Here is a 27696-nt window from a genome sequence, read left to right as displayed (position 1 = left end):
ATTAACCGCGACCGAAACTCCGGGTGCCATAGGTTTTTCCTTGAAAACACGTCTACGTTTGATCCGAACCGCTCTGTAGTTTTCGCTTCGTATTGTTTATCTAACGTTCGTTTCGTAGCTTGGCGTAGTAATAAGCTTGCCATGCCGGACAGGGGTCATGGAACATAATATTTGGTCTTAAATGAGGACTAGCGAGTCCCATTTCCCCTTTTCCCGGAACGCAGCATTTTGCCCCTCCTCTAACTCCCAGCGTGTAGCTACACGCCGTCGCAGGGTCCAACAGATAGTGATGTTATCTCAACAAATCCATCAAATAACTCGCAAGTTTTTGATATAAAAAAAACAACAACAAAAAACCTTCAGCCGATCTATAAATCTGTATTGTCCTTGAATGAGGTCTGTTGTGCAGTCAGGTAAAAAGAACTGCAAAAAAACACAACAATAAAAACAAAACAAAACGGGGCAAATAATTAATACACACGAACACACATAAAGGACGTAGACTCGTAATGGAATATATTATTCAAACCTTTTCGTTGTCATACTTGACAAAATGTGGGACTAAAATGTAGACGCCCGCAGAGACAACGCGGAGACGCGCGCTTCTCAATCGAACTCCAAATCCCGTGATTCGTTGCGGCGTGACCGTCAAGCCGGGTGGCGTGTGGGAGGTCTGGCGTTTGAACGGCAGGAGCGAGCGGGAGTGCGACCCTCGAGACGGTTTGCCTGGAGATTTACCCTCAGTAAGTTCAAAAAGAAAAATCAGTAATACATGTTTGGTTTTCATATCTGGGTAGATCCATAGATATTCATAGACGAGACTCTGTCGGGAGCCTGGCCTTCGGAGACCACCGGGAAATGTGTTCTATAGTTACCTGCGCTAGCTAGCTAGTTAGCCAGTGTCACGTTAGCGCAGCTAGCCAGCGCGCTAGCCGGTTCATATACAGCTCATCGGGAATGTTCAACAGTTCTTATTCTGCTGTGTTCCTGGTGTCTTTTTCAACGTGTTGGACACCGTGGGTGTGTGTTGAGCGTTGACCGAGCTACCCCAGGGGTCGGGTTCGCTGTGTCAGCTCGCTGCGTAAACAGCCATGTCAGCTTTAAGTTGCTAAGCAGTCTGCTGTTTTTTCTGAATGTTTCATTATTCAAAACAATCAACCACCTTGGAGCCGATATGTTTTCTTGCCATGTCCACATTTTTACGACATATATTTGTCTTTGTATAAATGTACCTTATGTCTTTGCATTACTTAAACATTTAATTAATCAAATTGTAATAATATGGGTTTTGCCTTTTAGTAACAATTCGGTTTTATCACAGTTTTGATTTTGTAAAACAAGTGTGTTGTTGTTTTTTGTTTATTTATTCAAGCTTTTGCTATATTGATTTCAATTTATTAAATCCTTTAGACAGACTCCTCATTTTAGGTATTTATGTCTACTACTATAGCTGTCACAATTATTAATATAATTGCAGATTCCAATTATTTAAGCGTACCTTGGTCGTTTTGTAAAATCAAAATCCACACTCATAGATCTTCATACATATTCTAGACAATTTTAGAAGTGTCCCTTAATTTAATCATAATTATTTGTATGACCATTAATCTTCAGCTTGACAGCCCCATCTATATACTACTCATATAAATAAGGATAAACATGTGTTGGCATTTAATACAGGCAAAATCATACTAGGCTTTGGCTGATCGGGTGTCATTTAAAGAATAGCCCACATTAAATATTTGAATGTCATAGGTGCCCGGATGGCGACAGATATTGTTGCGCAGTTGGCCGACTCCCTGGCCAAGGCTGGAGTGCAGGAGGGAGAACTGAGCTACAAGGGCCAAGGAAGAAAGCTGGACAATGCTCAGTCTGGTGAGTCACTTTGAAAAACCCAAAACACTATTTCACTCAGTTTCTTTTCATGTCAAACAAGACACTGCTGAAAGACCATAAACCATAATCATCAAAGACAGTAGACAAGAAATCATAATTCGCCTGTCCTCATCATATTTATTCCTCTCTATTTCATCTCCCCCACTGTACCTCTGTTGTGCTCTCTCCTGCTTCCTCTCTATTTCATTCTCCCCCACTGTACCTCTGTTGTGCTCTCTCCTGCCTCCTCTCTATTTCATTCTCCCTCACTGTACCTCTGTTGTGCTCTCTCCTGCTTCCTCCTGTCAGTGGAGGAGATTGTGAAGGAGATAGAGGAGTTCCAAGGTTTGCAGGCTCTGAGGTTGGAGGGGAATACCATTGGAGTGGAAGCAGCGCAGGCTATTGCCAAGGCACTCGAGACCAAGACAGAGTTTAAGGTACGACTGTTTCCTCATGGAATGTTTGCTTCCGCCATCCATTCCTGCCATTCATGGCGAAGGTTTGTAGCTGTTTATATGTATTTTATCGTTTATTTATGAATTGGGTTACACTGCTGTCCCCTGGTTGATTTTGATTTGTCTCCTTCCCTCAGTGTTGTCACTGGAGTGACATGTTTACAGGACGTCTACGCTCAGAAATCCCTCCTGCTCTGGTGAGGCACTTCTTCTGCATTCCTTCAGTATAACATAGTAATATCAACCTATGTTCATTTATTACAAATAAAATGCTTGTTGTCGACAGAACAGCCAGTAATGGCCCATAAACACTAAATTTTTCTGAAAAATGAGACCACGTTCTTAGAAGTCAGCAGTGTATAAGTATTGAAATTGAAACAGCTTTTTAGCTCAGCCTCTCATATCCTGTGTGAGAGGAGAAGCAGGCTGACCTGCAGTGCAACACATATGCTTTGGTTTGTTTAAAAAATAAAAAAAAAATACTACTTGTTACTTTAAGAGGTAACATGTCAAACAACAGTACTATAATTAATTACAAAGTCAGCTAGCCATAATAAAGTGCTATAAAGAGATATGCTTTAATTGTCACCAAAGGATTGAACATCGGTTTTCGCATGAAACCATCACTAGGAATAACAACTACTACTAAACTTGACAGGCCTTACCCTGCCATTAAGTTCTTTGGTTTTCTATCCTCCATTGTGCTGTAGAATTCCCTTGGCGACGCACTGATGAAGGCAGGGGCGAGGCTTACCGTGCTGGACCTCAGTGACAACGCCTTTGGGCCGGACGGGGTGAAGGGCATCGAGAAGCTGCTCAAGAGCACGACCTGCCACACGCTGCAGGAACTGAGGCTCAACAACTGTGGCATGGGCATTGGTGGAGGCAAGGTTAGACACCAGTTCTGTTGATGGGGGTAATGGTTTCCAAAGTAATCTGTAAATTCAAACAAGATCAGTTATGCAGCATTCACATGGAACGTGGTAGATGCGAGTGCAAACCAGAAGTCATGTTAGTGGACGACTGCATGACACTAGCCTGGCAGAGAACACCAGCAACGGTGCACGGCATTTGCCATCAAAGTTAAAATATTTAAATTTTTTGCCGTCCTCCACAACGGAATTACAGCTGGAAGTGAGCTATCTTACAGAGGCGGAGAAAGCGAAGACCTGACTCTACTGCGCATATCTGCTGCGGCTGCCGTAGCTTTGCACTGCAGCGATTGACGTTTCCTCTCGAGTGCCGCACTTAAATTGCAAATAATCCATTATCAAACCTGCTTGGTGATGAATATGATGCTTTATAGCCTGCTTGTACAAAGTTAAACAACTATGAATGACAATACATTTTGGAGGGAATTTAACATTAGTTTACGTTTCAATAAAATATTGTATTATAATATTAAGCTGAATTTTTATAGTCGTATGCATTACTACAATTCTTATATATAAAAACGGACACAAAATAATTTAGTTTAACATATTTTATTGGTGTCTTCGTACATATTCATATCGGCACATTTTGCAGTCATACCTCCCCCTCGCTCCCCCGTGCCTTTCATGGAGTGCCGTTATCCCGTGCCGTTATTCTTTCTACTGTGTTCCATGTGAATGCAGCATTATTCAATTAGAAATCTACGAGACAACAGTCAAAATGGCAAAATGTTTAATATAGATGTGAATACTCAATTTCTTAATATAAATATACCTCCATGTTTTTATTGTTGTTTTTTTTCCACATTTTTCTCTCTCTCAGATCTTGGCTGCAGCCTTGACAGAGTGCCATAAAAGGTCCAGCGCTGAGGGCGCCCCGCTCAGCCTGAAGGTGTTTATCGCAGGCAGGAACCGACTGGAGAACGACGGGGCCACAGCACTGGCACACGCCTTCAAGGTATTTTTAAACACTGACTGATGACACGTAAACAATATAGTCCAAACTTTAGCTTTAGCTTATGAAGAGTTGATTTTTAGTAAAGGGTCCAAATGACTCAGCTTTTAACTAGGAGATTTGACTCTAAATTATATTTAAAAAAAAAAAAGCCAATATTATATAGGTTATTTTTTTATGAATACAATTTGATCATAGCAGTAGTTTTGGTATGAGATTGTAGTGTGTACATGCTGTGCATTTGCAATGTTTTCAGACTCTTTCAGTTCAGACACTCTTTTCACATTTGTCATGTTGCAGCCTTTTATTATTAGTTATCTCATTATTTTCTGCTACCCCAAAAGTAAAACAGAGAAAGAAATGTTATTCTTGGATCTTATAATTTTGATCTCTCTAATGCGCTTCTTGTGCCAGTTGATGGGCAGCCTGGAGGAGGTTCACATGCCCCAGAACGGGATCAACCACCCAGGGGTAACGGCCCTGGCCACAGCGATGCAGCACAATGCAGGCCTCCGCGTCCTCAACCTCAATGACAACACTTTCACTAAGAAAGGCGCGGTTGCCATGGCTCAGGTATACTAAACGTGTTTGTTGATGGGAACATATATGACCATTTGCTGTGAAATGCTTGGTGTCTATCAAATGCAGATGCTTAAGGCTTGGCAATATCCAAAATTTGATTTATAAATTTTGGATGTTGCCCAAGCCCACAGCATACTGATCGTGATATTATCGTCTCTCGGGGAGTGACGGAGAAAGCGTGCGGTTCAGCACAGCGCTTTTTTGGTACAATAAAAACACAATTTGTTTTCTTCTGAGAAACGGTGCCGGATGCCGGAGTGTGTATCGCTGAGAACGGATCGTTTTATGCCACTCCAAATAGGAAGTTGCTTGTGAGCATTCACGTAATGGATCTCCCGTTAACAACGCGAACAGTGACGAGCACCAAGCAAGCACAAGTGAGCAAATATGTGTAGAATTTAAAACAATTAAAGAAAACAAAAATACATTTTATTTATTTTTGGTGTGTGTGAACTGGTTGATATGCGTGAGTCTTGCGGTCAAGGTGTGAGATTTGGCAGCTCAGTATAACAATTATCAAAAAAAAAAAAAAAAAAGCATTTATTTTTTTTAATCAAATTTTAGAAATGCAAGTGTTAACCTGAAGCGGCATCTTAATCACCGGACCTGTTGGCGCATACGTCCACATACATCCACCTGCACACAAGTGAATGAGCTTTGTCCCTGCACTCCGCTGCTCTGTCCGTTGCTCCCCTTGGTCCCACCGATGATCAGCCAAAGCCTTATTTGATTATGAAGCGCTGTATGATGTAATGCTCTATTATAGAGCCTTAATGTCTGTGTATGTGTCCTTCGCAGGCCCTGAAACATTTACGCAGCGTTCAGGTGATAAACTTTGGGGACTGCCTGGTGCGGTCTGAAGGAGCCATGGCTATCGCAGAAACCGTGTCAGAAGGACTTCCCATCCTCAAGGTAAACAAAACTATTTTTTCGATATGAACGTCTTTCCTTTTCTCCCGTTCTTTCCGTCACATTATTTTAACCGGCCACTCGTCAGGAGCTGAACCTGTCGTTTGGGGAGATCACGGAGGAAGGTGCTCTGGCGGTGGCGCACGCGGTAAAGAACAAGAGCCAACTGGAGAAGTTGGACCTGAACGGTGAGTCCACATCCATCCACTCTGTGCTTTGTTTTGGAGTGTCTGTTCTTCCGCCTCACTTGAATTGCTTCACACAAAACAGGCTTGCGTAACTACCACTATGGTAATAATGCCTTTTTGTTGTGTTTCTTTCTTCAGGGTATACACAGCTCATTAAAATGTTTCGATTTTCCTGATAACTGGGAAAAGATTATACAAAATGTATATTTTATGATTTAAAAACTAACTGGTGTTGACTGTTAACGTTCAGACCACCACCAAAGTGTATATCCCGGACGTGGGAAACGATACCTATTGTTGTATTTTAGTTATTCCATGCTTTCTAACGGTGTCCCTTTTTTTGTCCTCACCTCAGGCAACAACTTTGGAGACGAGGGCTGTGAGGCGCTGAAGGAAGCGATGAAGAGCATGAACATGGGAGACGCACTCTGCTCGCTCAGGTAGTGAAGATACTTGATGTTACTTTGGAGACTTTATTACAAAATGTCGCATTAGGGGTGGGTTGTACGTGAAGCTGTGAAACATCACATGTCCTCCAGCGACGACGAAGGCGAGCCAGAGGACGACGATGACGAGGATGAAGAGGATGGGGGGGAGGAGGAAGATGAAGAAGTGGAGGAGGAGGAAGAGGAGGAGGAGGAGGAAGAAGAAGGAGAAGAAGATGAGGACGATGAGGAAGAGGTAGAGGAAGAAGACGAGGAGGAGGAAAGTACTGGAAAAGAGGTCAGTTGAATAAAAGAATAATTTGTAATGCTCAGTTGTTGCACATTTCCTTTTTGGGGAAAAAAGACAAATATTCAGCCACAGGTTTGGATGAGTTGGAATTAGGACTATATTCTCAGCTATATTGCCTCTGAGGACATTTAACTCGATAGGCAGCAACAAAACTGGATTTTTTAATTACTTTTTTTAATATACTTTATCCTGAGTGTCTTATGGTGACTGGCCAAAATTATTTTTGAGTTTAGTTTTATCCCCCATCTCTTTTTCATAGCTCCTCCCCTCTTGCTCTCATTGGACATTAATGCAGCTCAGGCCATTTACATGACCATGCATTGTTTTTTGTAAGCAGCAAATGTGCCATCCATCCAAACTCCATCCTTCCCTTTCAGGTGTCCACCCCTCCATCAGCCCCCCGCCCACCAGACGTCTCCTCCTTTCTCAGCTTTCCCTCCCCAGATAAACTGCTCAAACTAGGAGCTAAGAGGGCCCTTCTTATTGAGGAGCAGGTAAACTAAGCACAAGATGGTGTATCCAACGAGTCCTATTTCACCCAAGTAGACATCCTCTGATTATCCTCTGTTTTTACAATATCCTCACCTCTCCTTCTGCCAAAAACTCCACTTTTTGGGTCTAGGTGGATATTTCCGATGCAATGAAGACCGCGGAGACCTTTCTCAAGATCTCCTCTGTCTACAAGGAGGAGAATGAGGAGGTCAAGAAAGCAGTGCTGGACAGTGTTGGTGAGAGTCAACCCAGACAACACTCTTATGTATAGTGAGGCACTCATTCCCTAACTTTAACATCTAGGGATGCACGTGGATTGTGGGGCTGATTCCTGTCCATTCCATGGTGTTTTAACAGCTAATTTCTTCTTTGTTTTTTTTTTTGTTTGTTTTTGTTTTTTATGCCTTCTTATACAGATGCTGTATTAAAGAAAGCATTTGCCACTCCCTCCTTCCAGGGCTACAACTTTGTTTCATCTTTGCTGGTGCTGTTAGGACTCATCAAGGTATGCTGCTGTAAACAATCTCTTCTTCAAGATTAAGATTTCTTTTATTTGCCAGTGCATTTCTTGTGGTATTTATCCCACGCCCCCATCTCCTCTTGTTTTTCCTCCCAGTCGTTTTTACTATCCATTCACACTGTTCCTTTCCCATTCCTTTGTCTCTCGTTCACGGCTTTGCTTTTCTCTTCTAACTCTTAACTCTTCTATGTCTTCCCCTCTCCTCACACCCCCCTGGTGCTCCTCGGGTCTCTGTCCGTCTGTCCATCTGGCCAGAGTGAGGACAAGGTGAAGCCTGTGCGTGTCGTGCCAGGCCACCTCCAGGCCTTGGAGCACGTCGTTCGGCAGGACTACTTCCCCAGGGAGAGTGTGGCCGTGCTGGAGGCCTTCATGTCCCGGTAAGGGCGTGACAGAGTGACACAGACAACCATCTCAACCAAGGTATCCCCCCTTTCCCATAGCTGATGACACACACACACACACACACGCGCCAATAACCACCCGCCTTCATATGTAAACATACACTAGGTGGGTGTAATAACCTCATGGGCACTTTAGTCTCTAGGTGATATGTTACCTGTCAAAATTATTAGTAAAGAGGATATTTCATTTACATTTTTGGTTCTTTATCTATTTGTGTTTTTTAATTAATTTCCTGTAAAAAAAACAACAACAAAAAGGTGTTAAACCATGACAAGATATAAGCAGAACATCTTCACCTGTCTGTGATAAGTGACGCCACATGTGATTACCTTGGTTTGACCCTGCGTTTATGGCCCACAGGAGCAGCAAGGCCCTAGAGACGTGTGACGAGGCCAGAAACAGCCTCCAGTCCACACTGCAGAGTCTCGGGTCTGAGAGCTGAGTCCAGCTCACAGACACACACACTCACAACCATAGACTGGACTACGCCACAATTTGGTTACATACCTGCGGATGGATAAAACTTAAAGCACAATGTCAGTGCTTCCGGATTGACTGCAATCAACAAGCAGGACGCCGGACTGGTCCGTCTGTTCAGCTTGTTATTCCCTGTGGATTTTGGACTAAATGACGCGAGTACTCATCCACATATTGGACGCAGCAGAAGCCTCTTCCCCTTACCCCTGTGTCACCCGAGTAGGAAAAACATTATCTTAACTTTGTGAACTGGACCTGATCTGACACAGTAGCTTGTTTGTTGTTTTATAGTAAATCCTGAAAAAAGACCATAAAAAGATAAATAGATAAGATGAAGATAAAAAACACACAAATGACCTAAAAATATCGAAACGGATGTATGCAGTGGACATTGGATTGTAAAAATGTCAAACAATCAAAAGGGACAAGCGACTGTTGGCTATTTCTTGCATTAATGAGCTATGAATGTTGCGATTTTGATTTTACTTGATCACAAATAAAAGGATAACCTCAGCTGTTTTACGCAAACCATTAAAAATAACTTAAAAACACGATTGGAAGTGTGGTTATTTGGCAATATTTGATTTGTGTGCGTTTGAATGTGTTCCTAATTCACATGCATAATAATCTTGCTGCTGGTTTAGTCAAAACCCATTGAAATGTAGGTGTGGCATCTGACATATATCCTGTGGTGAAAAAACTGATTTGGGATCCTGCAACGTCTTTTGATGTTTAAGAAAGCTCGCCAGTGTCTTCTAAAAACCCAAGAGAGCAGCATACATTTGGAAATGTATTGCTACTTTTCCTTGCGTGATTGAAACCAAAGCCAGACTTCCGTCTCTTGAGCCACAGCGGAAATAGGGAGTTTTGATTTCTTATGGAGTTGATTATTTACTTGCTCTGGATCTGTGCCTGTTGACAAAGTTGATAATAAAATAAAAGATAAAATCAAGCATTTCCTGGATGGAAATTTCACCACCTGCAATGTTGCCTGATTCTATCATTAACTCTTGTGAAAATAAAAATGAAAATGCTTTTAAACTATGGTGTGAAGGCCTTCTTTGCACTAGTTTGAAGCAGCCCTCACTCAGAGTAACTCACCAGAAAATCTATAGCAAAGGTGTTAATTAGAATTTGGGGACAGAAGAATTTCCCAGCTCCCTGTTTGACAGACTGTGTAGTCAGTGCTTCACGTTGCTCCAGGTCAGATTGGAGCTACAGTCCGTGCTGGCACATCTCACCCTCTTTCTGGGAGAGAAGATTGTACAGATTGCTTTATTTTTTTGGTACATATTTTCATTTTTCCTGCTTATCTCCTGGTGGCACAGATGGGTTTGTTCTCTGTGCTGTGCTGTGGGAACATCCTGCTGGTGTTTTTGGCTTTCCCAGTGGCAGCAGCCAAGTGCCCCAGAAAGTGCATCTGTGACGACAGCCAGCTCACCGTGACCTGTGTGGGGAAAAATCTGACTGAGATTCCCCCGACCGTGGATCAAGTAAGGCACCACAGATAGAAGTGGTCAAAATGACAAATTGAAGCTTTGTATTTCAGATTTTTTTTTTTTTTAACTGTTTCAATTAGCATTTGTAATATCAGTCATCTATCAAAAATGACTGGTCATTTTAGTTACAATTATTAATGTTTTGACCTAATGAGGAAAAGGTGAAACTGTCTGGACTTGAGACACTTTGATGACGAGGGATCATAAAATGACTGGCAATAAATGTTCATGTTGTTGTTATTGACCATCTCCCATCTTATCCCCCAAAACAGATCACTGTGAAACTGGACCTGAGGAACAATGACTTCCAGGTGCTGCCGAGGGGAGCCTTCCTGCACACCCCCTACCTCACCCACCTCAACCTGCAGCGCTGTAACATTGTCAAGGTGAAGGAGGGTGCATTTAGAACCCTGGGCCGTGTGGTCTCCCTCAATCTGGCCCATAACAACATTGAGATCCTTTACCAGGTGAGATCGTAGAAGAAACCAGTGTCTTTGTTATTTGGACAGATACAACAGATCACTTTTCTAGCAGTTTTGTTATCCATTGATATATAACTATGACTCGAATTTGCCATCCCAGAGTCCGAATTGGTCTAAATACGTGTCCATGCTATTTTCCGTCCCTTGAACCTGCCCCTTCTAGGAGTCCTTTGATGGCCTGTCCTCCTTGAAGGAACTGCATTTGGACCATAACCGAGTGGAGGAGATCCAGCCAGGAGCCTTCACCCAGCTGAGCTTCCTCAATATGCTGGCACTTACTAACAATCAGCTGGTCTACATTCCCAATATGGCCTTCCAGGTGTGTGTGGAATGGGGGATACAATGGACAGACGTACACACACCACAGTAGCAAACCTTTTTTTCCCCAACTTCTTGATCCTAACCTTTTCTTCAGGGCCTGCAAAATATCAAGTGGCTTCGTCTGAGCCACAACTCCCTCAACAACCTGGCCACCGAGGCCTTCGCCGGCCTGTTCACCCTCAACCGCCTCAGCCTGGACCACAATGAGCTGCAGTTTTTCCCCACTCAGACCATGACCAGGTAGGAAATGGCCGACCAGAATAGACCCGGGGTGGGGGGGCTTTTGGCCTTAGTTCTTCGGGATCACGAAGTTCGCGTGTCAACAGTGTTTCCTCAACACAGGAGGTTCAATCCCAAAAAACTTCTTGTTCCTTGAAGTATCTCAGCACTTTCTATCATTTCATGCCCTGCATACATGAGCAATGTTTGAGATTAAGCAGATGCTTAACATTGGAGGGAGCTTCTGTTTTCTTTTCATTTCCAACATTGGCAACACTGTCTTCTTCAAATAATTCACCGTGGATGAGATCCCAGAAGAGGGTCACAATATTCCAGAGACAATCGGATGAATCACCGTACAACCGTCGTAGGCCTCGTCTGTCCCTCGGGTTTTCACCTCTTTTGCTTGGTCGTTTGTGCAGGCTTCCCGAGGTCACGCGTCTGGACATGAGCCACAACCGCATGACTTACCTGGGTGAGGAGGCTGTGTCCATGGCAAAGCTGTCGCACCTCCACCTGGGCCATATGTCCCTCCAGGACCTCTCAGACACAGCCCTGTCCCAGGCCCCGCTGCTCTCCCACTTGGACCTCAGCCACAACCAGCTCCGCTACCTGGAGCCCCTGGTGGGCCCGAAAGAGCTGACCGGCCTCAACCTCACCGGTATGACTGGGGTTCTCTCTCAGATTTAGGCCTTCTCTCTCGTGGTGTGCGCAGTAATAATTGATCGTTTCCTCTCTTTCTCAGGAAATCCCATCTATTGTAACTGCTTCCTGAGGCCCCTCAAGCAGTGGGTTCGGCGAGGGCGTGTAAAGTTGCTGGGCTCCTGCGCGGGGCCCCCGCACCTCTCGGACGAGCCCCTGGCGGCGCTGGGGCCCCTGGAGCTGCGCTGCCGCAGCAGGGAGGAGACGCTCAAGGAAGAGTTTGAGGAGCAGGAGGAAAACCGAGAAAAAGATCTGCCCACGGCGAAGCCCGTCCAGAAAGCCATGTGTCCGGATAACTGCTTCTGTGATGTGAGCTTCAGGGGTAGATTTCCTGAATTCCCGATTCTCCCTTCAGGCTTTTGTCAAGTTACCAACGTCAATAATTCCAAGCCAAAAGAAAACAAACTCTTAAAATATGGAACCCTTTTCGAGAGGATTACGTTGCATATTACAAACAGGTGGTGGTGGGTAGCACACCATCCGAAATTCATAAGGCGTTGGATCCAACCTGCAGTTCTCCCACTTAAAAAGATGAGAGAGGCCTGTAATTTTCATCATAGGTACACTTCGGCTATGAGAGACAGAATGGGGGGAAAGAATCCAGGAAATCACATTGTAGGATTTTTAATGAATTAATTGGTGAATTCCTCTGTAAAATAAGTATTTGGTCACCTTCAAACAAGCAAGATTTCTGGCTTCCACAGACCTGTAACTTTTTCTTTAAGAGGCTCCTCTGTCCTCCACTTGTTACCTGTATTAATGGCACCTGTTTGAACTCGTTACCAGTATAAAAGACACCTGTCCACAACCTCAAACAGTCACACTCCAAACTCCACTATGGCCAAGACCAAAGAGCTGTCAAAGGACACCAGAAACAAAATTGTAGACCTGCACCAGGCTGGGAAGACTGAATCTGCAATAGGTAAGCAGCTTGTTGTGAAGAAGTCAACTGTGGGAGCAATTATTAGAAAATGGAAGACATACAAGACCACTGATAATCTCCCTCGATCTGGGCCTCCACGCAAGATCTCACCCCGTGGGGTCAAAATGATCACAAGAAGTGTGAGCAAACATCCCAGAAGCACACGGGGGGACCTAGTGAATGACCTGCAGAGAGCTGGGACCAAAGTAACAAAGGCTACCATCACTACACACTACGCCACCAGGGACTCAAATCCTGCAGTGCCAGACGTGTCCCCCTGCTTAAGCCAGTACATGTCCAGGCCCGTCTGAAGTTTGCTAGAGAGCATTTGGATGATCCAGAAGAGGATTGGGAGAATGTCATATGGTCAGATGAAACCAAAATAGAACTTTTTGGTAAAAACTCAACTTGTCGGTGTTTGGAGGAGAAAGAAAGCTGAGTTGCATCCAAAGAACACCATACCTACTGTGAAGCATGGGGGTGGAAACATCATGCTTTGGGGGTGGTTTTCTGCAAAGGGACCAGGACGACTGATCCGTGTAAAGGAAAGAATGAATGGGGCCATGTATCGTGAGATTTTGAGTGAAAACCTCCTTCCATCAGCAAGGGCATTGAAGATGAAACGTGGCTGGGTCTTTCAGCATGACAATGATCCCAAACACACCGCCCGGGCAACGAAGGAGTGGCTTCGTAAGAAGCATTTCAAGGTCCTGGAGTGGCCTAGCCAGTCTCCAGATCTCAACCCCATAGAAAATCTTTGGAGGGAGTTGAAAGTCTGTGTTGCCCAGCGACAGCCCCAAAACATCCCTGCTCTAGAGGAGATCTGCATGGAGGAATGGGCCAAAATACCAGCAACAGTGTGTGAAAACCTTGTGAAGACTAACAGAAAACGTTTGACCTCTGTCATTGCAAACAAAGGGTATATAACAAAGTATTGAGATGAACTTTTGTTATTGACCAAATACTTATTTTCCACCATAATTTGCAAATAAATTCTTTAAAAATCAGACAATGTGATTTTCTGGATTTTTGTTTACTCATTTTGTCTCTCATAGTCGAAGTGAACCTATGATGAAAATAACAGGCCTCTCATCTTTTTAAGTGGGAGAACTTGCACAATTGGTGGCTGACTAAATACTTTTTTGCCCCACTGTGTCTAAAAGGAGCTAAATGGTTTGATTTGCTCAATAATGTGAGCGCTGCAGAATCAATTTATCGTTATAAGTTTGACACGGCATTTCATTTATCTCCTTTCCAGGTTGACGCTCTGCACGCCACCTGCGAGGGCCACGGTCACACCAAGATCCCCCGCGGCTTTCCCTCCAAAACCCAGCTCCTGGATCTCCGTGGCAACCATTTCCATTACCTCCCTAGCAACAGTTTCCCCGGTGCCGAGCAAGTCGTGTCCCTCCACCTGGAGTCCTGCAAAATTCACGAGATTGACGGCGGCGCGTTCCGGGGCATGAGAAGCCTGTTGTATCTCTATCTCTCACACAACGACCTCACATCGCTTGGGCCGGACGCCTTCAAGGGAGCTCCGCAACTCACCTACCTCCATCTGGAGGGGAACCGGCTGGCCCAGTTCCCAGGACCAGGTCGGTGACTGGTCAAACCTTGTTTGATTACATTTATTTTTGCAGGGAACAAGTGACTTAAATTATATTTTCCCTTACGTGCCTCTTGTCTCTTGTCTCTCTCTCACTCGAGCTCTGGCACTCCTGCCCAGCCTCTTTGTTTTACACTTGGAGCGGAATGCCATTTCCAAACTAGAGCCCACCGGATTGCTGTCCTCCGTAGCCCCTGTGCTCAGGGGACTCTACCTGACCAATAACACCATATCGACCATCGCCGTGGGGGCTCTGGACTCAGCTTATCTGGACACACTTCACCTGGACTTCAATAACCTCACGAAGGTTCCCACCCAGGCGCTGTCCAGGGCAGTGAGCCTGGAAGAGCTTAGCCTGTCGAGGAATTCGATCCGCTGGATTGGAGCAAAGGCATTCCAGCCCATCTCCAAGAGCCTGAAGAGGCTTTACCTGGAGGAGATGGGCACGGAGAAGGTGACAGAACATGTCCTTTATTTTAGCAGGTTCTAATTATAGGATCCCAAACATCCAGTGATGTGCAAATATAGTCTATATACAGCATATTGGAACCAAAAGATCTGATTTGTGTCAAACCGTGTTCTCTTTTATTCTTTCTCCAATGGTTGTTTCAATTATTCAGATCCTTTTTTTTTTTTTTTTTTTTCTAAAAAACAATTACCCAATTAGTACAGCAACTGATATTTGATCAATAACGACGTGTTGAAACTCGCTGTCCCTTAGATGTCCAGGGACTCTCTCGTGGGCCTGGGCTCAGGTCTGACGGCTCTGGCTTTGGGAGGAAACCGGCTGGAAGAGCTCCCCGACCTCAGCCCCCTCAGTGGCTTGGAGCTGATCCACCTGCAGGGGAATCCACTGCTGTGCGACTGTGCTCTGCTGCCCTTACGCAGGTTCAGCATGGGTTGGGAGTTTAGCTGAAGAGGTTTGGGGGGGGGGGGGGGGTGCAAGTACCGTAAATATTAACCGAGTCGCACTTTTTCCTCAACCCCTCTCTTGCAGGTGGATGGAGAACGCGAGTCTCTCGGTTACGGCTACGTGCGGTCACCCTCCCGAGCTCAGAGGTCAAAGCATCGGGGACTTGCATGTCTTCAAATCCTGCCCGGAGAAGGAGCCTGTCTCACCCCCTAAAGCTCCGAGGGCCATCAAGGCCAAGGCCAATCCAAGGGCGTCTCCCGTCAAAGCCCAAGCCAAGAATCCTAAACCCGCCAAAGCCAAGTGGCAGAAGAACACCAAGGCATCTGCAGTGAACAGAAAGAACGCAGAGAAGACGCCGTGATTAGGGAACGTGAGAATGAGCTTTGCATACTAATAAAGATGCTTTTCTGTTGCTTCACTGCTGCTTCATGCTTCATTTGTCATCTGGATACCAGCCTTTGTGCGGGTACAGCTTTAAAATGTCTTTATTTTTTTATTATTCTAAATGTATTCTTTTTTATTAACGTCTTTAAAAAACAAAAATATTGCAATATCCTCGGGTGTTCACCTCAGTCAGGAAGTTATGAAATGTTTGTTTGGTACAACTTTTTGGGGGACTAAACACGCGTTCTCTGTGTTCCCATCTTTCCAGCAGATGGCACAATTTTTGATGTTTGACAATATATCATCATTAACTAATATCTATTAACTAGTGCCAAAAAGACGACAGCGGTTCCATGGTGTAATGGTTAGCACTCTGGACTCTGAATCCAGCGATCCGAGTTCAAATCTCGGTGGAACCTGCGGGCTTTTTTTTTTTTTTTTTTTCTTCCTTCCTTCTAGAAAGTTTTTCTCGGCTGCAGCTTCCACTCCAAACGGACGTAACAAGGCGGTGTCATCGCGTTATAACGACCTGGACGCACGACTCAAAAAGCGAAACTTGTTAAACCCGCCGACCACAAGTACCCTGTCTGCACGTCCCCTTTAAGAACCCCGGCGCTGCTTTTACACTTCCGGGTGGCTTCCGCGTGGCGCAGATTGGCCGCGTTTTATGACGTCACCGCGCGTTCTCAAAGCAGAACTTCCTAATCAAGATGGCGGCGGCGATGGACGTAGACACCCCAAGCGGCACGAACAGCGGAGCGAGCAAGAAGCGTTTTGAGGTTAAAAAGGTAGCTGCTTCGAACCCAACTCTGTGTGCTTCTGAAGAAATGGAGTCGACGCCGTTCCTCGCTCGCCAAGGACTGCTATGAGGGGACATTCCTGTTACCGCCGGGTCTACGCTAGCTTAGCGGTAGCCAGTAAACGCTTTCTCCGCTGCCTCCCCTGCGTGCGCATGGATTTGCGGTTCACTTTTCAGGGTTGTGGCCGTAGATGATCATTCAACGGTGGTTTTAATTGTTTGTTTCGTCTGGTGATTATAACCCAAGATGCGATCCTGTGAATATAGCCTTGACTGTGACGTTTATGTTGCCTGTGTCATGGCATCTGGGTTGAGAACGTCGCAATCCCTTGACCTGATCCAGTTAATAAACAAACTGATCTCACGTAAAGTACAGTGTGTTCAGTTTTCAAATATTTGTATCGTTTCGTTAAGTTCTCAGTTTATTACATATTGTCAAATGTGTTTCTATTTGTGACTTTATTATCGCGTTTTGTTTTGATGCGAGCTGCTGTGACACCGCCTTTTCCAGGGTCGACTTCAGTATCCAGTATTCCGTCATTTGTTCTAGTGCTCTATATTCACATGATTGACTTTATATTCACTTTTACGGGCGGTTGATCATACAGTTTGATCATTCCAGTTCAAGTCTTGTCTGTATGTTGTATTCCAACTGTTTCACCAACCTCTATAAATACTAGCCATTACATGTGTATTTTTTGTGGGGTAAATTATGTATTCCATGTGATTTGTTTTTATCTTCTTCCGACAGTGGAATGCCGTGGCACTGTGGGCATGGGACATCGTCGTGGATAACTGTGCTATCTGTCGGAATCATATTATGGACCTTTGTGAGTTGCAGACCATTTGAGTTATTTGATGCACTATATACAGCGAGTCCTAAGAGACCTGCTGAGAGTTGGTTGTTTGAAACTACACTAAGCATTAGTAAGCATCCTTTGAATTGGTTTGTTTATATACATTTCAGTCAACAAGCGGCATTTTTATGCATTTCTCCCATGTCCTCAGGTATAGAGTGCCAGGCCAACCAAGCCTCTGCCACATCTGAGGAGTGCACTGTGGCCTGGGGTGTCTGCAACGTAAGTGAGGATAATAAAAATGACGCCTCACATCTTGAATGAGGGGACAGTGGTTTTCCAGGGGAAAATAACGCCCCTCTGACTATTAAGCATTTCAATTATCAAGCTTAACTGGTCAATTGTCAAATAGCATGAGCAGTTCATGAATGTTTTTTTTTTTTTCTGTTGGGACTGAAGAAATCTACTGCATACTGTGTTTCATTCCCTACTGCAGCACGCGTTCCATTTCCACTGCATTTCCCGTTGGCTGAAGACCAGACAGGTGTGTCCTCTAGACAACAGAGAGTGGGAGTTTCAGAAGTAAGTACCAGTAGCTTTTCATGTACCTGTGTGGTTTCTCATCCCCTAGCCGTCCAGTAATAGTGAGGAAAAATAATCCTGGGTGTCCATGATGCTGTACAATCATTGGTCTGCGGATGTAAATATGAATGTTTTAAAGTTTAATGTCACTGTACATGTATTTCCTTCTCTTTACAGATATGGACACTAGGCTTAATATTTTGCCGCCTCCCTTTTTGGCTTCTCAAGAAACTCACTATTGTTTTCAACTCCTGTCTATCTCCAAACATTTATTAATGTCTTTAGTTTTAGGTTTGCTGGAAAGCTTTTTTTTTTTTTTTTTTTAGTTTGCAGTTATGTAAGTTAAAATAAACAATGTGGTCTGTCTAAACACTCATGTCCATTGTTGTTGAAATTGCACTCCACACTCATACTTTTGACTCTTTAATCTCTGGCCAGCTTGCATATTTGATCAGGCCGTGGTTTGGAAAGAAAAGCAGTCAAGCGTCGCACACATTCAGGACACGCCATGTGTTCAGCAGCGGTAATCCATTTGGCCGTTTGGGAGGATTAAGTGGCCTGAGACATTACCAGACTTACACTCCAGGAGTTTACTAGTCTCACTCCCAACCTGGGTTAAACAAATAAACTTGGCAGAGATTAGTTTAATAAATCGAACCAAAATTATATATAAAAAGAACCTATTTATCCCAATGTCGAGCTGTGCAGAGCGTGATGGTGACACCATGCAGTCTGCTAACAGGACTCATATCAGACTTCAATAAGGCATTTATGCCAACTGAGTGGGAAGTTCACGATAAGTCTATGATCAAGCTGCTGTCAGTGGCAACCATCTGTTTCAAATAATGTTTTTTATACAATGGGAACTGATCAATAGTGCTCATTTAAAACCTGAACCATGCCATGAGTGTTTAATTGTTCAGTTGTAACCCAGCAAGTTTATAATGAATACAAAAATGTATAGTCCTGCATTTTCCAATTAAATGAGTAAACTGACTATACTTAAGTCCTAAATTAAAGGACATCAGCAGCTAATTTATGCAGGATTTCAGTTGTCCACAAAAATGTGAATTTCTATATATCCATTTCTATATCCAAGGAATTATGGATTTAAAGAGCAACAGATAAAGGGAACAAGCTGCCAGGGTTTTGCAACAAAGATTTATTGTGAATTAATAGTTTCCAACAGATCCCAAAACTCAAAAAATATTTTTTTTTTGTGTTTGAAAGAACAGACAGGGAAACGGGTAACCTTAGAGTGAATGTGAGGGAGGGGGGGGAAACAATCACAAGGGCAAAAACTTGAACAACTTAGAGTGCTGTTCATTGCGTGGGGCTGGCTCACTACTCTGAGAAGGAAGGTGAACGAGCAGAAGCAGCTGAGATTGGTTGTAAAAAGGTTCCTCTGAGCTCAAGGTTTCACATGCGAAACCTTGAGCTATTCCAGGTAGAGGCTAAGAAAATTTAAAAAAAGGTATTAGGATGAACCTGCAGTTAGGGAAAACCCTCTGGGTGAGGGGTGACGGGTCAGTCAGCTTTCTGACCACACACACACACACACACACACACACACACACACACACACACACACACACACACACACACACACACACACACACACACACACACACACACACACACACACACACACACCTTAACAAGTAGTTTAGTCTCATTCAGTCTGCCCCTGGGGAAAGCTCTCACTTTCACTTCCCCAAAAAAGGTCAGACTTTGTATGGATATCTTTTTTTTTTTTACTCTTATGTATTAAGACTCAACATTAGATTAAATAACTTGTTAAGATGCCATATTAAGTATAATCATGCTTAATTTAGCCCCAGAGCTGCCCCCCCTCCCCTAAACGATCCGTGCACAGTGGAATAGATGCATTGAGGCTCTCCTTATCGCCGGACTCCACGTCAGGTTATCACCTCCTCCGTCTCCCTGCTCTCTCCCTACCATGCTCTCTATGGCTGTGGTGGGGCTCCGAACTTGGCACTCAGCTTGGTGATGAGGGCCATGATCTTGGGGTTGCCCTGGTACTTTGCAATGTTGGCAGGGTTCTGTGCCACATCCTGGAAGGCAGCCATCACCTCCGGGTCCTGGAGTGTCAACAAATGCGCACAGACAGCCGAACATCGTTATCTGGTCATTATCTACAAGGGGGTGGCGGTTTTATTTCTCCTGAAACCTTTAATTTGCAGTCTATTCACGGTAAGAGGTGTTACTGACCTTCATGGCGTTGAGCACCTCGGGATCCTTTAAGAGCTCCCCGATTCCTGGCATGCCAAACGGAGCTCCTCCTGGGAAGCCCGCTCCGCCTGCGCCCCCTGGGAAGCCCGCGGCTCCAGGGAAGCCCGCGCCTCCGGGGAAGCCCGCGCCTCCTGAAGAGTCAAAGGTAGATGTAGTTGCAAATGTAGAAGAACATGCCATGATGAAAACACATTAGTGAACAACTTTCCCATCAGGCGTTTCTCCTTTTGTTTCATTCAGTTAACGCTGATCCTCCTGCCTGCTTACCTGGGAAACCTGGGAAGCCACCGGCTCCACCACCAGCAGCTTGCCTGGCCTCTTCCTCCTGTTGAAGGACGACAAAAATAAAACAAAAACCTGTAAGAACTGATGCTGATATTTATATTACACCTCTGTGTCCACCATGTTTAAATATATGTAACTTGCTACATTGGAGTGGAACGAGTGCTTCAAACAAAACCAGGCTCTTGGAGGAGGGAGTGGACCGCACTCATTCTCTGCTCCTGAAGCAGCTCACCCTCTGAGCGCGCTCGTGTTCCTCCCTGGCCTTCTTCACCCTCTCCTTCTTCTCCCGGATCTCTTTCTCCTCCCTCTGGCGCTGGTACTTGCGTCTGTGCTCGATGATTTTATTGGCCTGAAAATGGACGACAGCGCGATGAGCACAAAAAATAAATAAACCTGTGGGGTTCTGTGCGTCGTTTCCTCTGTCAGTCGAAAAATACACTGTCCGGTAAAATAGTAAATGTGTTTTCCAATTCGATGTTACAGAAATGACATGTCCACCTTTTCAAGTGGAATGGACAAAAACAACAGCACAACTAAGTGACTTTGACAAACACAAGCGTTACCTTCACCAAGTTCTCACCTTGCAAAAATTTTAATAACATTGACTTAAAAAAAAAAAAAAAAAAAAAAAAGAAACCAATGCCCACAGCTGTATGAGCCTGTACCTTTGGTTGCACCTCCTTCAGCATGGAGCTGGCGTCGTCATCGTAGTCCAATTTGCAGGCAGTGGCCAGGTCCTTGGCTGCCTCCTCCCAGAGACCCAGCAGCCTGGAGCACAACACACAGCATGAACAAACGCATGCAAAAAAAATCCACAATGTGGATTACAGACTTTCCAACCTTGGGAAAATATTTTGGTCCCACAACAGTGGAACAGGGAGTCTCTGTGGCATTTGAGTTTGTTGTTTTCCGTAATTAAATTAAAGTTGGAGTCGATTGCTCCACCTTCCGCCATTTCCGCTAATAGTTGCACATTGGTTGACGCACTTCCTGTAACGCACTGCCATGAATCGATAATTTCCCTGAAGTCCAAATGCAAAGTGATCAAAGATCTTAGGGAACCAATCAAAATGCCGATGGTGTCATTATTCTATAGCCATTACACTTTGCAATCAACATAAACTTCTTAATGATAAGTAAAAGCAAAAGTTGTATATTGTTCCTTTAATAAGGCATTATAAATATGTTATTATAGGCCAGGCTTAAAATGCAACACAAAATTCTATAAAAAATAAAATAAAATAAAAATCTCAGGAGTCCCTGCTCTGTTTCTCTATCCACCAAGTGGTCCTTGAGTGAAAAAGCTTGAAGACCCCATGTTCTGCAGGCTGTAAACACACCTGGAGACTTGTGTGGCATGGCATGTAAGGCGACTTACTTGTTAGCTTTCCCCCTCCACTTGTAAGGCTGTGCAGAGTCTGGGTTGATGCTGATTGCTCTGTCACAGTCCCTCTTGGCTGCGTTGGGTTTCTGCATCTGGATGTAGACACTGAAGCAAAGAAGACAAGCGGGTTACATTCACCACTGGGAGAGAGAGCCCTTCCTCTCAGCTGTATGGAAGGTTGCCTCGGTAGTAGTTTAGGCAGAAGATGAGAGCAAATTTATCAGATAAAAGGGGATTTTGCACAATGAATACTGTCTTTGAGTGTTTCAATAGTGGTTGGTGGTTTTGATCTGACAATGTAGCTGACCGCCCCAAACACATTAAGTGGCAGACGTGATGATAATCTGTTCAAACAGATGAAGTGCCAGTGAAACTCACCTCGCCCTTTTAGCATATAGGATGGCTACGCAGGGGTTGAGCTTAATGGCTTCAGTGAAGAGTTCCAGGGCTTTCTGTAGGTCACCTACAGGACACAACACATTTATGCATCAGTAATTGAAAAAGATCATAGGGTACTGCAACACATTCAATTTATTGCCTTTGTCTTTTAAATTCCCTGTGTAATATGTATATGTAGCTTTGACATTCGCTGCCCATAATGAATAATAATAGGGACGCACGGATAACTTTCTTTTTCATCCAGACTGAATGCAAGTTCCAGTACTCACTTTTGGGTTTATAGAGATACAAGTACCGTAATTTCCGGACTATAAGCCGCTACTTTTTGTCCATGCTTTGAACCTCGCGGCTTATCCAATGACGCGGCTAATTTATGGATTTTTCCCGCTTTCACAAGCTTCATGCCGCCAAAAAACTGAGCAAAAAACACATTATGTGATGGTCCTCAGTTTTTTGGCGGCATGAAGCTTTCATTTGACCAATGGTATTGCCGAACGGGTTAAGGTGAAACAATGTAACTGTTTAGACAAAATCGAGCACGCTCAAACTTCCCATCATTTACGGTCGTCATTTTGTCACCCTCATCAGGGCAAAGACACAAAAAAATGCATATGATGCAGCTTTCAAGTTGAAGGCGATCGATCTGGCTGTTGTAAAAGGAAATAGAGCTGCTGCACGGGAGCTTGGCGATGATAAGAAGTTGGAAACAGCAGCGTGAAGAACTGACTCGGTGCAAAAAGAACACAAAAGCTTTCAGAGGGAAGAAAAGCGGATGGCCCGACCTAGAAAATGAGCTTGAAGACTGGGTCAACACACAGAGAGCAGACGGCCGAGGTGTTTCAACTGTGCAGATCCGACTGAAAGCCATAACAATCGCCACCGCAATGAAGTTTGAGGATTTTTGAGGTGGACTATCGTGGTGTCTGCCAGTGGGTCCTGACAGCGTGGAGCCTTGTCAAAAAAATCCACTATCATCAACGGCTTTGGAAAGGCTGGACTGCTGCGTGTTGAAGAGGGCAGCATGAGCTCAGCGGGGAATTTGCCTCCGGATGAGAGTGACGAGAGCGACAATGAAAACGATCCAACATCGGATGAAGCAATTCTGAGGCTATTCAACTCTGACACCGAAGGAGATGACTTCAGTGGTTTCAGTGCGCAGGAGGAGGAAGATAGTGACCAAGGACTTTCTTTGTAGGCTACTGTTTACCGCTAATTTTTTATTTTTGTTACAAGCCGTGTTTCGTTAAAGCCTATTTAGTTTTGTTACAAGCTGTGTTTCGTTAAAGCCTGTGTAAAGTTCATTTGTTTCAATGTACCGGTAGGCACCTGCGGCTTATAGACATATGCGGCTTATTTATGTTCAAAATAAATATTTTTTAAAAATTCAGTGGGTGCGGCTTATATTCAGGTGTGCTTAATAGTCCGAAATTATGGTAGTATTTAATCGGGCTACAATTTTCAGTAACCATTATAGTGACATTACTGATTTTAAGACACTTCCCTTTTGATTTATTAATTGGTCTGTGGAAGAAAATCTGATTATATAACATGAAACTATCATCAAGTTTCAGTAAAACATCACCCATTATTCCCATAGTTTTTTTGTTACAATGTTTTTTTGCTTTTTGCTTTGGGACAGCCACATCTTGTTCTATCGGGTTCAGGTAGCTTGTGTCTTCGAATGACCATGTGACCACAGTAACAGACCAAATACCTGTATCAGTGTATGGCCAATATTCATTTATAAAATAAAACAGACCCGCTCCTACTGCATCAATAGCTTCCATCTTCTTCTCATTGGCCTGGTCCATCATTTCCTCTGTGACCTGAATGAGTAGACAGGAGCTTTGATAAGAGACTCATTTTCATACTTTCCTCGACCCAGTCTACCTTCTCAGGAAATGGACATACTACTATCACTACCCATACAGACAGAATCCAAAACGTAATTTACGTTTTGGAATCTGTCTGTATGGGTAGTGATAGTAGTATATTACCAGTAAATTACCAGGCAATGACTAAATTACTAATTTAATTCCTTAATATTTTGGAACAATATAAACTATAATCATTAGTTTGGCATCGGCGGAACAATATAGTTGCCCTTAAATCCATTTTCTCCATAAAATACATTTAATGTGATTCAATGCATAAAAACACAGAGAAAAATCTAAACAGACATATTTGATGACTTTTTGTTTTAGAACATAGCTGAATCAGTCAATCCCTAAAATTATCCTTTAATAAGCTGATGGCTTGGTTTCCCAGACAATAGACAAGAAACACTCAATACCTAAAAGAAAAAGGAAAATAAATCTACGAGTAGATTACATCTTCATTTACTGCTTTCACAGATGCTTGGGATGTGTATCACCAAAAGGTCAGGATTGCAGGTAGTCTGGGACAAAATAAAACCCCAAAACAATTACCTCCAGATTTTCAAAGTCTCCCATCTCCTGAGGTTCATCAGTGTCTGGCTCAATCACACCATCATTGTCAATTTCTGAAGAGAGCAGAAATGAAGGACATCAGAAAATTCAATATAAAAATAATGTGTAGCATGGCCGAATATTAGACTGGCCTTAAACCAAATACCTATATCACTCTCTTCACTCTCAGATTGAGCAGAAGGGTCAGAAGGTGAAGCAGCGGTAGGAGCAGGACCACACGGACATCCACCCTGAAAAAAAATCAACTTTTATTACAATTTGATGCTAGATATTGGTAGATTTAGGACTTGGCAGTCACTTTGTTGAGAGATTGTCAGGTATGCCATGAAACATTTTTTCTAATTCCACTTCCAAAATAATAATAATAATAATAATAATAATAATAATAATAATAATAAATATAGCTGTAGGTACACAGGGTCCAGTTTAGTCATGTTGGGTGTGTTTTATGGTTTCCTGGTTCTCTGAACTGCGGCACGATTTTCCAAGTTTACTTGAACGCAGCATGGCTCCCCCTGGTCCATCATCTCCTGGTCACTCGTCTCGTGGAGCAACCACTATGTGGTCTACACAGCGCAACCCTCCTGCCTTTGAAACAATCGTCCATGTTCACTCCTAAACCAGAACTTCTCATTGTTAAAACTCACCGTGTCGTCGGTGGAAATAGAGCTTCATTCTCACGGGTTGCCGTTTGGTGCTGTGTCGGGCACATCATTTATTTGTTGGGTTTTGTACTTGGATTACATTTTCAGTAAGTTACGTTTCCATGAAATATGAAAAACGTTGTTGAATTTCTGTGAGTAATTACCAATGCACGGCTTCTATTTTACCAACGCCTCACTGGATCTCAACTGAGTCGCACATTTCAGTGTAGGAATTATTTTCTATTCTTTTTTCCCCATTAATCCGGCAAAGTAACGTGGACCACGGATTTAAAACATCAATCGAACAAATCTGACAATCTACCAGGTAAGAAGCTATATAAATAAACACGTAAATCAATAATTCGGTAACTTCTAGAGACTACAGAGTGACCGATTCCACATCGCACACTGGAGAGTCTCAATTGGAATCAGTACATTTATTATTAAATAATATGATAACGTTATAAAGCGTCTTACTGTTAATCTGATCTCATTCATTTTCAAACGAGATGTGTGACAAATTAGTTTTCTAAGTTCTTGTCAAATGCAGCATCACTTCCTACCGACACAAGTTAAACTTTTGAGTTTGCATGGAACGCAGCACCGGTTCCAGCTGTCAATTGTCTTGACCCGGTGCAGATCCTGCACGATGCAACCAATACACACCAATGGAGTCTAGACCGCAGTACACCACGCACCTCGCCCCACGCACCTCGTGCCATGCGAAAGCCCACCCAGAGCCACATCCTGCACATATAACAAACTGGATGTCACAAAGCACCCAGCTCCAACACCCAAGCCTGCCCAGCCAACCCAGGTCCCTTCATTTAGCTAATTCCTGTATGTCGGCGCCGCATCCTTCAGAAAAAAGTTTTGTTTTCCCCAGTAACTCCAGCTCCAAATATAGATCAATTGGGATGAAACCTGGACCACAAAATGTCTGGACTGCCCCAAATACCACAACGCTTCATTCGTGTCTGTGGGTCCGGTGGTTAATGTGCACCAGGCAATTTCAGCCGGCAAAATAATAATAAAAGTCTGAACAAAAACAATAGGGTTCCTGCATGGACCCCTTATAAACTAGCCGTTGCGTCACAAGATCAAAATTACAAAGCTGTACTCATTTCATTCATGAATTGAATTCATGAATTAATGAACTCATTTTCATTCATGAATTCCAATCAGGATACCAGCTCTGCATTCACCAGAACAAGCTCGGGTTTCACAATGAAAGTAAGAACCATTAGTAAGATAAGACAACACTTTATTAATCCACAGCGGGACTTCAGGCATTAGACATAAGATTAAATAAAAATGTACAAAATGTTCAAGTAAGCAAATGCAGATAGTACATACAGTAGCTGCAGTGCTGTGTAGTAGACAATTATAATGAACACAGCTTCACATTTTCGTGACGTTTTTAGTGGTTAATGGGATAATGGTGTGTCCTAGGATTATTTTATTGTCAAAAGTATGCTGTGGTTAAAAAAAAAGTTGGCAAACACTGATCTAGAATAACAGGATTTTATTATAATAAAAAATAAATAAAAATGTACCTTGCATGAACCCCCTGTCTTAGGTGCAGCGGGAATCCTGGCACCCATCCTACAAAACGGGAGGAGATGGGTGATGAACTCATGAACCCAACGGTCCGTGTGCTCTAGAACGAATCAACCAGACCAGAAAAGAAGCTTTCTCGGGGGGGGGGGTTCTCCTGAAGCGTACTGACCCCTGCAGCCAGGTCCTGAAGAACCCCATCTCGGGCAGTTGCAGTATAGTCGGGTTGGCCTCGCACAGCTGCACGAAGGCCTTGAGCTCTGTCAGCTTCCGCGCGTCCATCCTGTCCAAAAGTCAGCGCTGCACGCGAGGGACAGGAAACCAAAACAAGCCGTCAGGGATGCTAGCTGGGGGTAGCGTTAGCTAAGCTAACACGGCCGGGTAGCACCGTATTAATTGCCAACACAACTTTCTTAATCGACTCGCACGCAACACGGCAGAGTACAATGGAAGTGTGGACGTTTGAAATGATTTTGGTTATGCAAACACACAGCTTTTCCACAAACACGAGTCACGACCACAGACGGAAGGTTCTAGAACAGGACTTGGCAAGCCCGCGGCGCGTCGGTTATTTGACGCATGAAAGCTGCAATATGGAGTCGCACAAAATTGTAAATACGGGTGAATCTGTCGATAAACCGCGTCGATCGAGCAGATGCTGACCTGTGTGCGAGGACTAAAATGATCTGCGGCTGATTTGGGGGGGAAAAAACTACAGCAGGTGTACAGGCGATTATCCAGCACAACGTCCCTCCAAAACTGGCGTTTCACTGCCAATTTTAATCAGGCGATATCGGGAGACAGACGGTCCAAATACGGGGTCCTGCGCGACGCGAATACGTCGCCGAGAGAGAGCGCGTGCTGTTCTTATCCAATCGGAGAAGCCCGTAGTCCTTCTGCACCAATCAGCTTCCAGGTCTGAAAGGGAAGGCAGCACCACGTTCACCTTGTGCCAGCCCCAGAGCAGCCAGCATAT

General features: G+C 44.0%; 4 protein-coding genes across 6 annotated transcripts; 3 read left to right on the top strand and 1 right to left on the bottom strand.

The window, feature by feature from the left end:
• Positions 1-671: 671 nt before the first annotated feature.
• Positions 672-9027, top strand: LOC307237466 (ran GTPase-activating protein 1-like). 2 transcript variants are annotated; one of them, XM_080010182.1, is made up of 16 exons: positions 672-743; positions 1756-1875; positions 2185-2312; positions 2468-2527; positions 3041-3220; positions 4086-4220; positions 4632-4790; positions 5598-5711; positions 5797-5896; positions 6252-6336; positions 6436-6619; positions 7009-7125; positions 7254-7359; positions 7540-7628; positions 7899-8020; positions 8406-9027. In XM_080010182.1, the coding sequence occupies exons 2-16, from the start codon at positions 1764-1766 to the stop codon at positions 8485-8487; spliced, it is 1773 nt and encodes a 590-aa protein (XP_079866308.1). In that variant the 5' UTR covers positions 672-743; positions 1756-1763; the 3' UTR covers positions 8488-9027. The 2 variants fall into 2 exon arrangements, with proteins under 2 accessions (XP_079866308.1, XP_079866309.1); XM_080010183.1 differs by having other exon boundaries at positions 7899-8063.
• An 823-nt stretch (positions 9028-9850) lies between these two features.
• Positions 9851-15547, top strand: chadla (chondroadherin-like a; the record flags this gene model as incomplete). The annotated part of the gene is made up of 10 exons (XM_080009574.1): positions 9851-10015; positions 10294-10488; positions 10667-10822; positions 10919-11064; positions 11466-11704; positions 11789-12054; positions 13926-14262; positions 14375-14727; positions 14995-15161; positions 15271-15547. The coding sequence occupies 10 exons, from the start codon at positions 9851-9853 to the stop codon at positions 15545-15547; spliced, it is 2301 nt and encodes a 766-aa protein (XP_079865700.1).
• A 697-nt stretch (positions 15548-16244) lies between these two features.
• On the top strand, positions 16245-18118 carry rbx1 (ring-box 1, E3 ubiquitin protein ligase; the record flags this gene model as incomplete). Of its 2 annotated transcripts, XM_080009609.1 has the most annotated exons (5): positions 16245-16358; positions 17121-17199; positions 17378-17448; positions 17663-17748; positions 17926-18118. In XM_080009609.1, exons 1-5 carry the CDS (start codon positions 16281-16283, stop codon positions 17936-17938), a joined length of 327 nt encoding a protein of 108 aa, XP_079865735.1. In that variant the 5' UTR covers positions 16245-16280. The 2 variants fall into 2 exon arrangements, with proteins under 2 accessions (XP_079865735.1, XP_079865736.1); XM_080009610.1 differs by lacking the exon at positions 17926-18118 and having other exon boundaries at positions 17663-17752.
• Positions 18119-18899: 781 nt separating this feature from the next.
• st13 (ST13 Hsp70 interacting protein) lies at positions 18900-27500 on the bottom strand. Its single transcript, XM_080008859.1, has 13 exons — positions 27384-27500; positions 26893-27020; positions 26720-26768; positions 24665-24749; positions 24499-24572; positions 23829-23895; positions 22049-22133; positions 21665-21775; positions 20952-21054; positions 20519-20635; positions 20269-20326; positions 19981-20132; positions 18900-19850 (listed from the first exon to the last, which is right to left on the bottom strand). Exons 2-13 carry the CDS (start codon positions 27000-27002, stop codon positions 19716-19718), a joined length of 1146 nt encoding a protein of 381 aa, XP_079864985.1. The 5' UTR covers positions 27003-27020; positions 27384-27500; the 3' UTR covers positions 18900-19715.
• Positions 27501-27696: the final 196 nt, after the last annotated feature.

The sequence above is a fragment of the Zeus faber genome, assembly GCF_960531495.2.
Source record: "Zeus faber genome assembly, chromosome: 11".
NCBI classification, from domain to species: Eukaryota; Metazoa; Chordata; class Actinopteri; order Zeiformes; family Zeidae; genus Zeus; species Zeus faber.
Note: the sequence above shows the minus strand (reverse complement) of the source record. Positions and strands in the feature narration are given on the sequence as shown.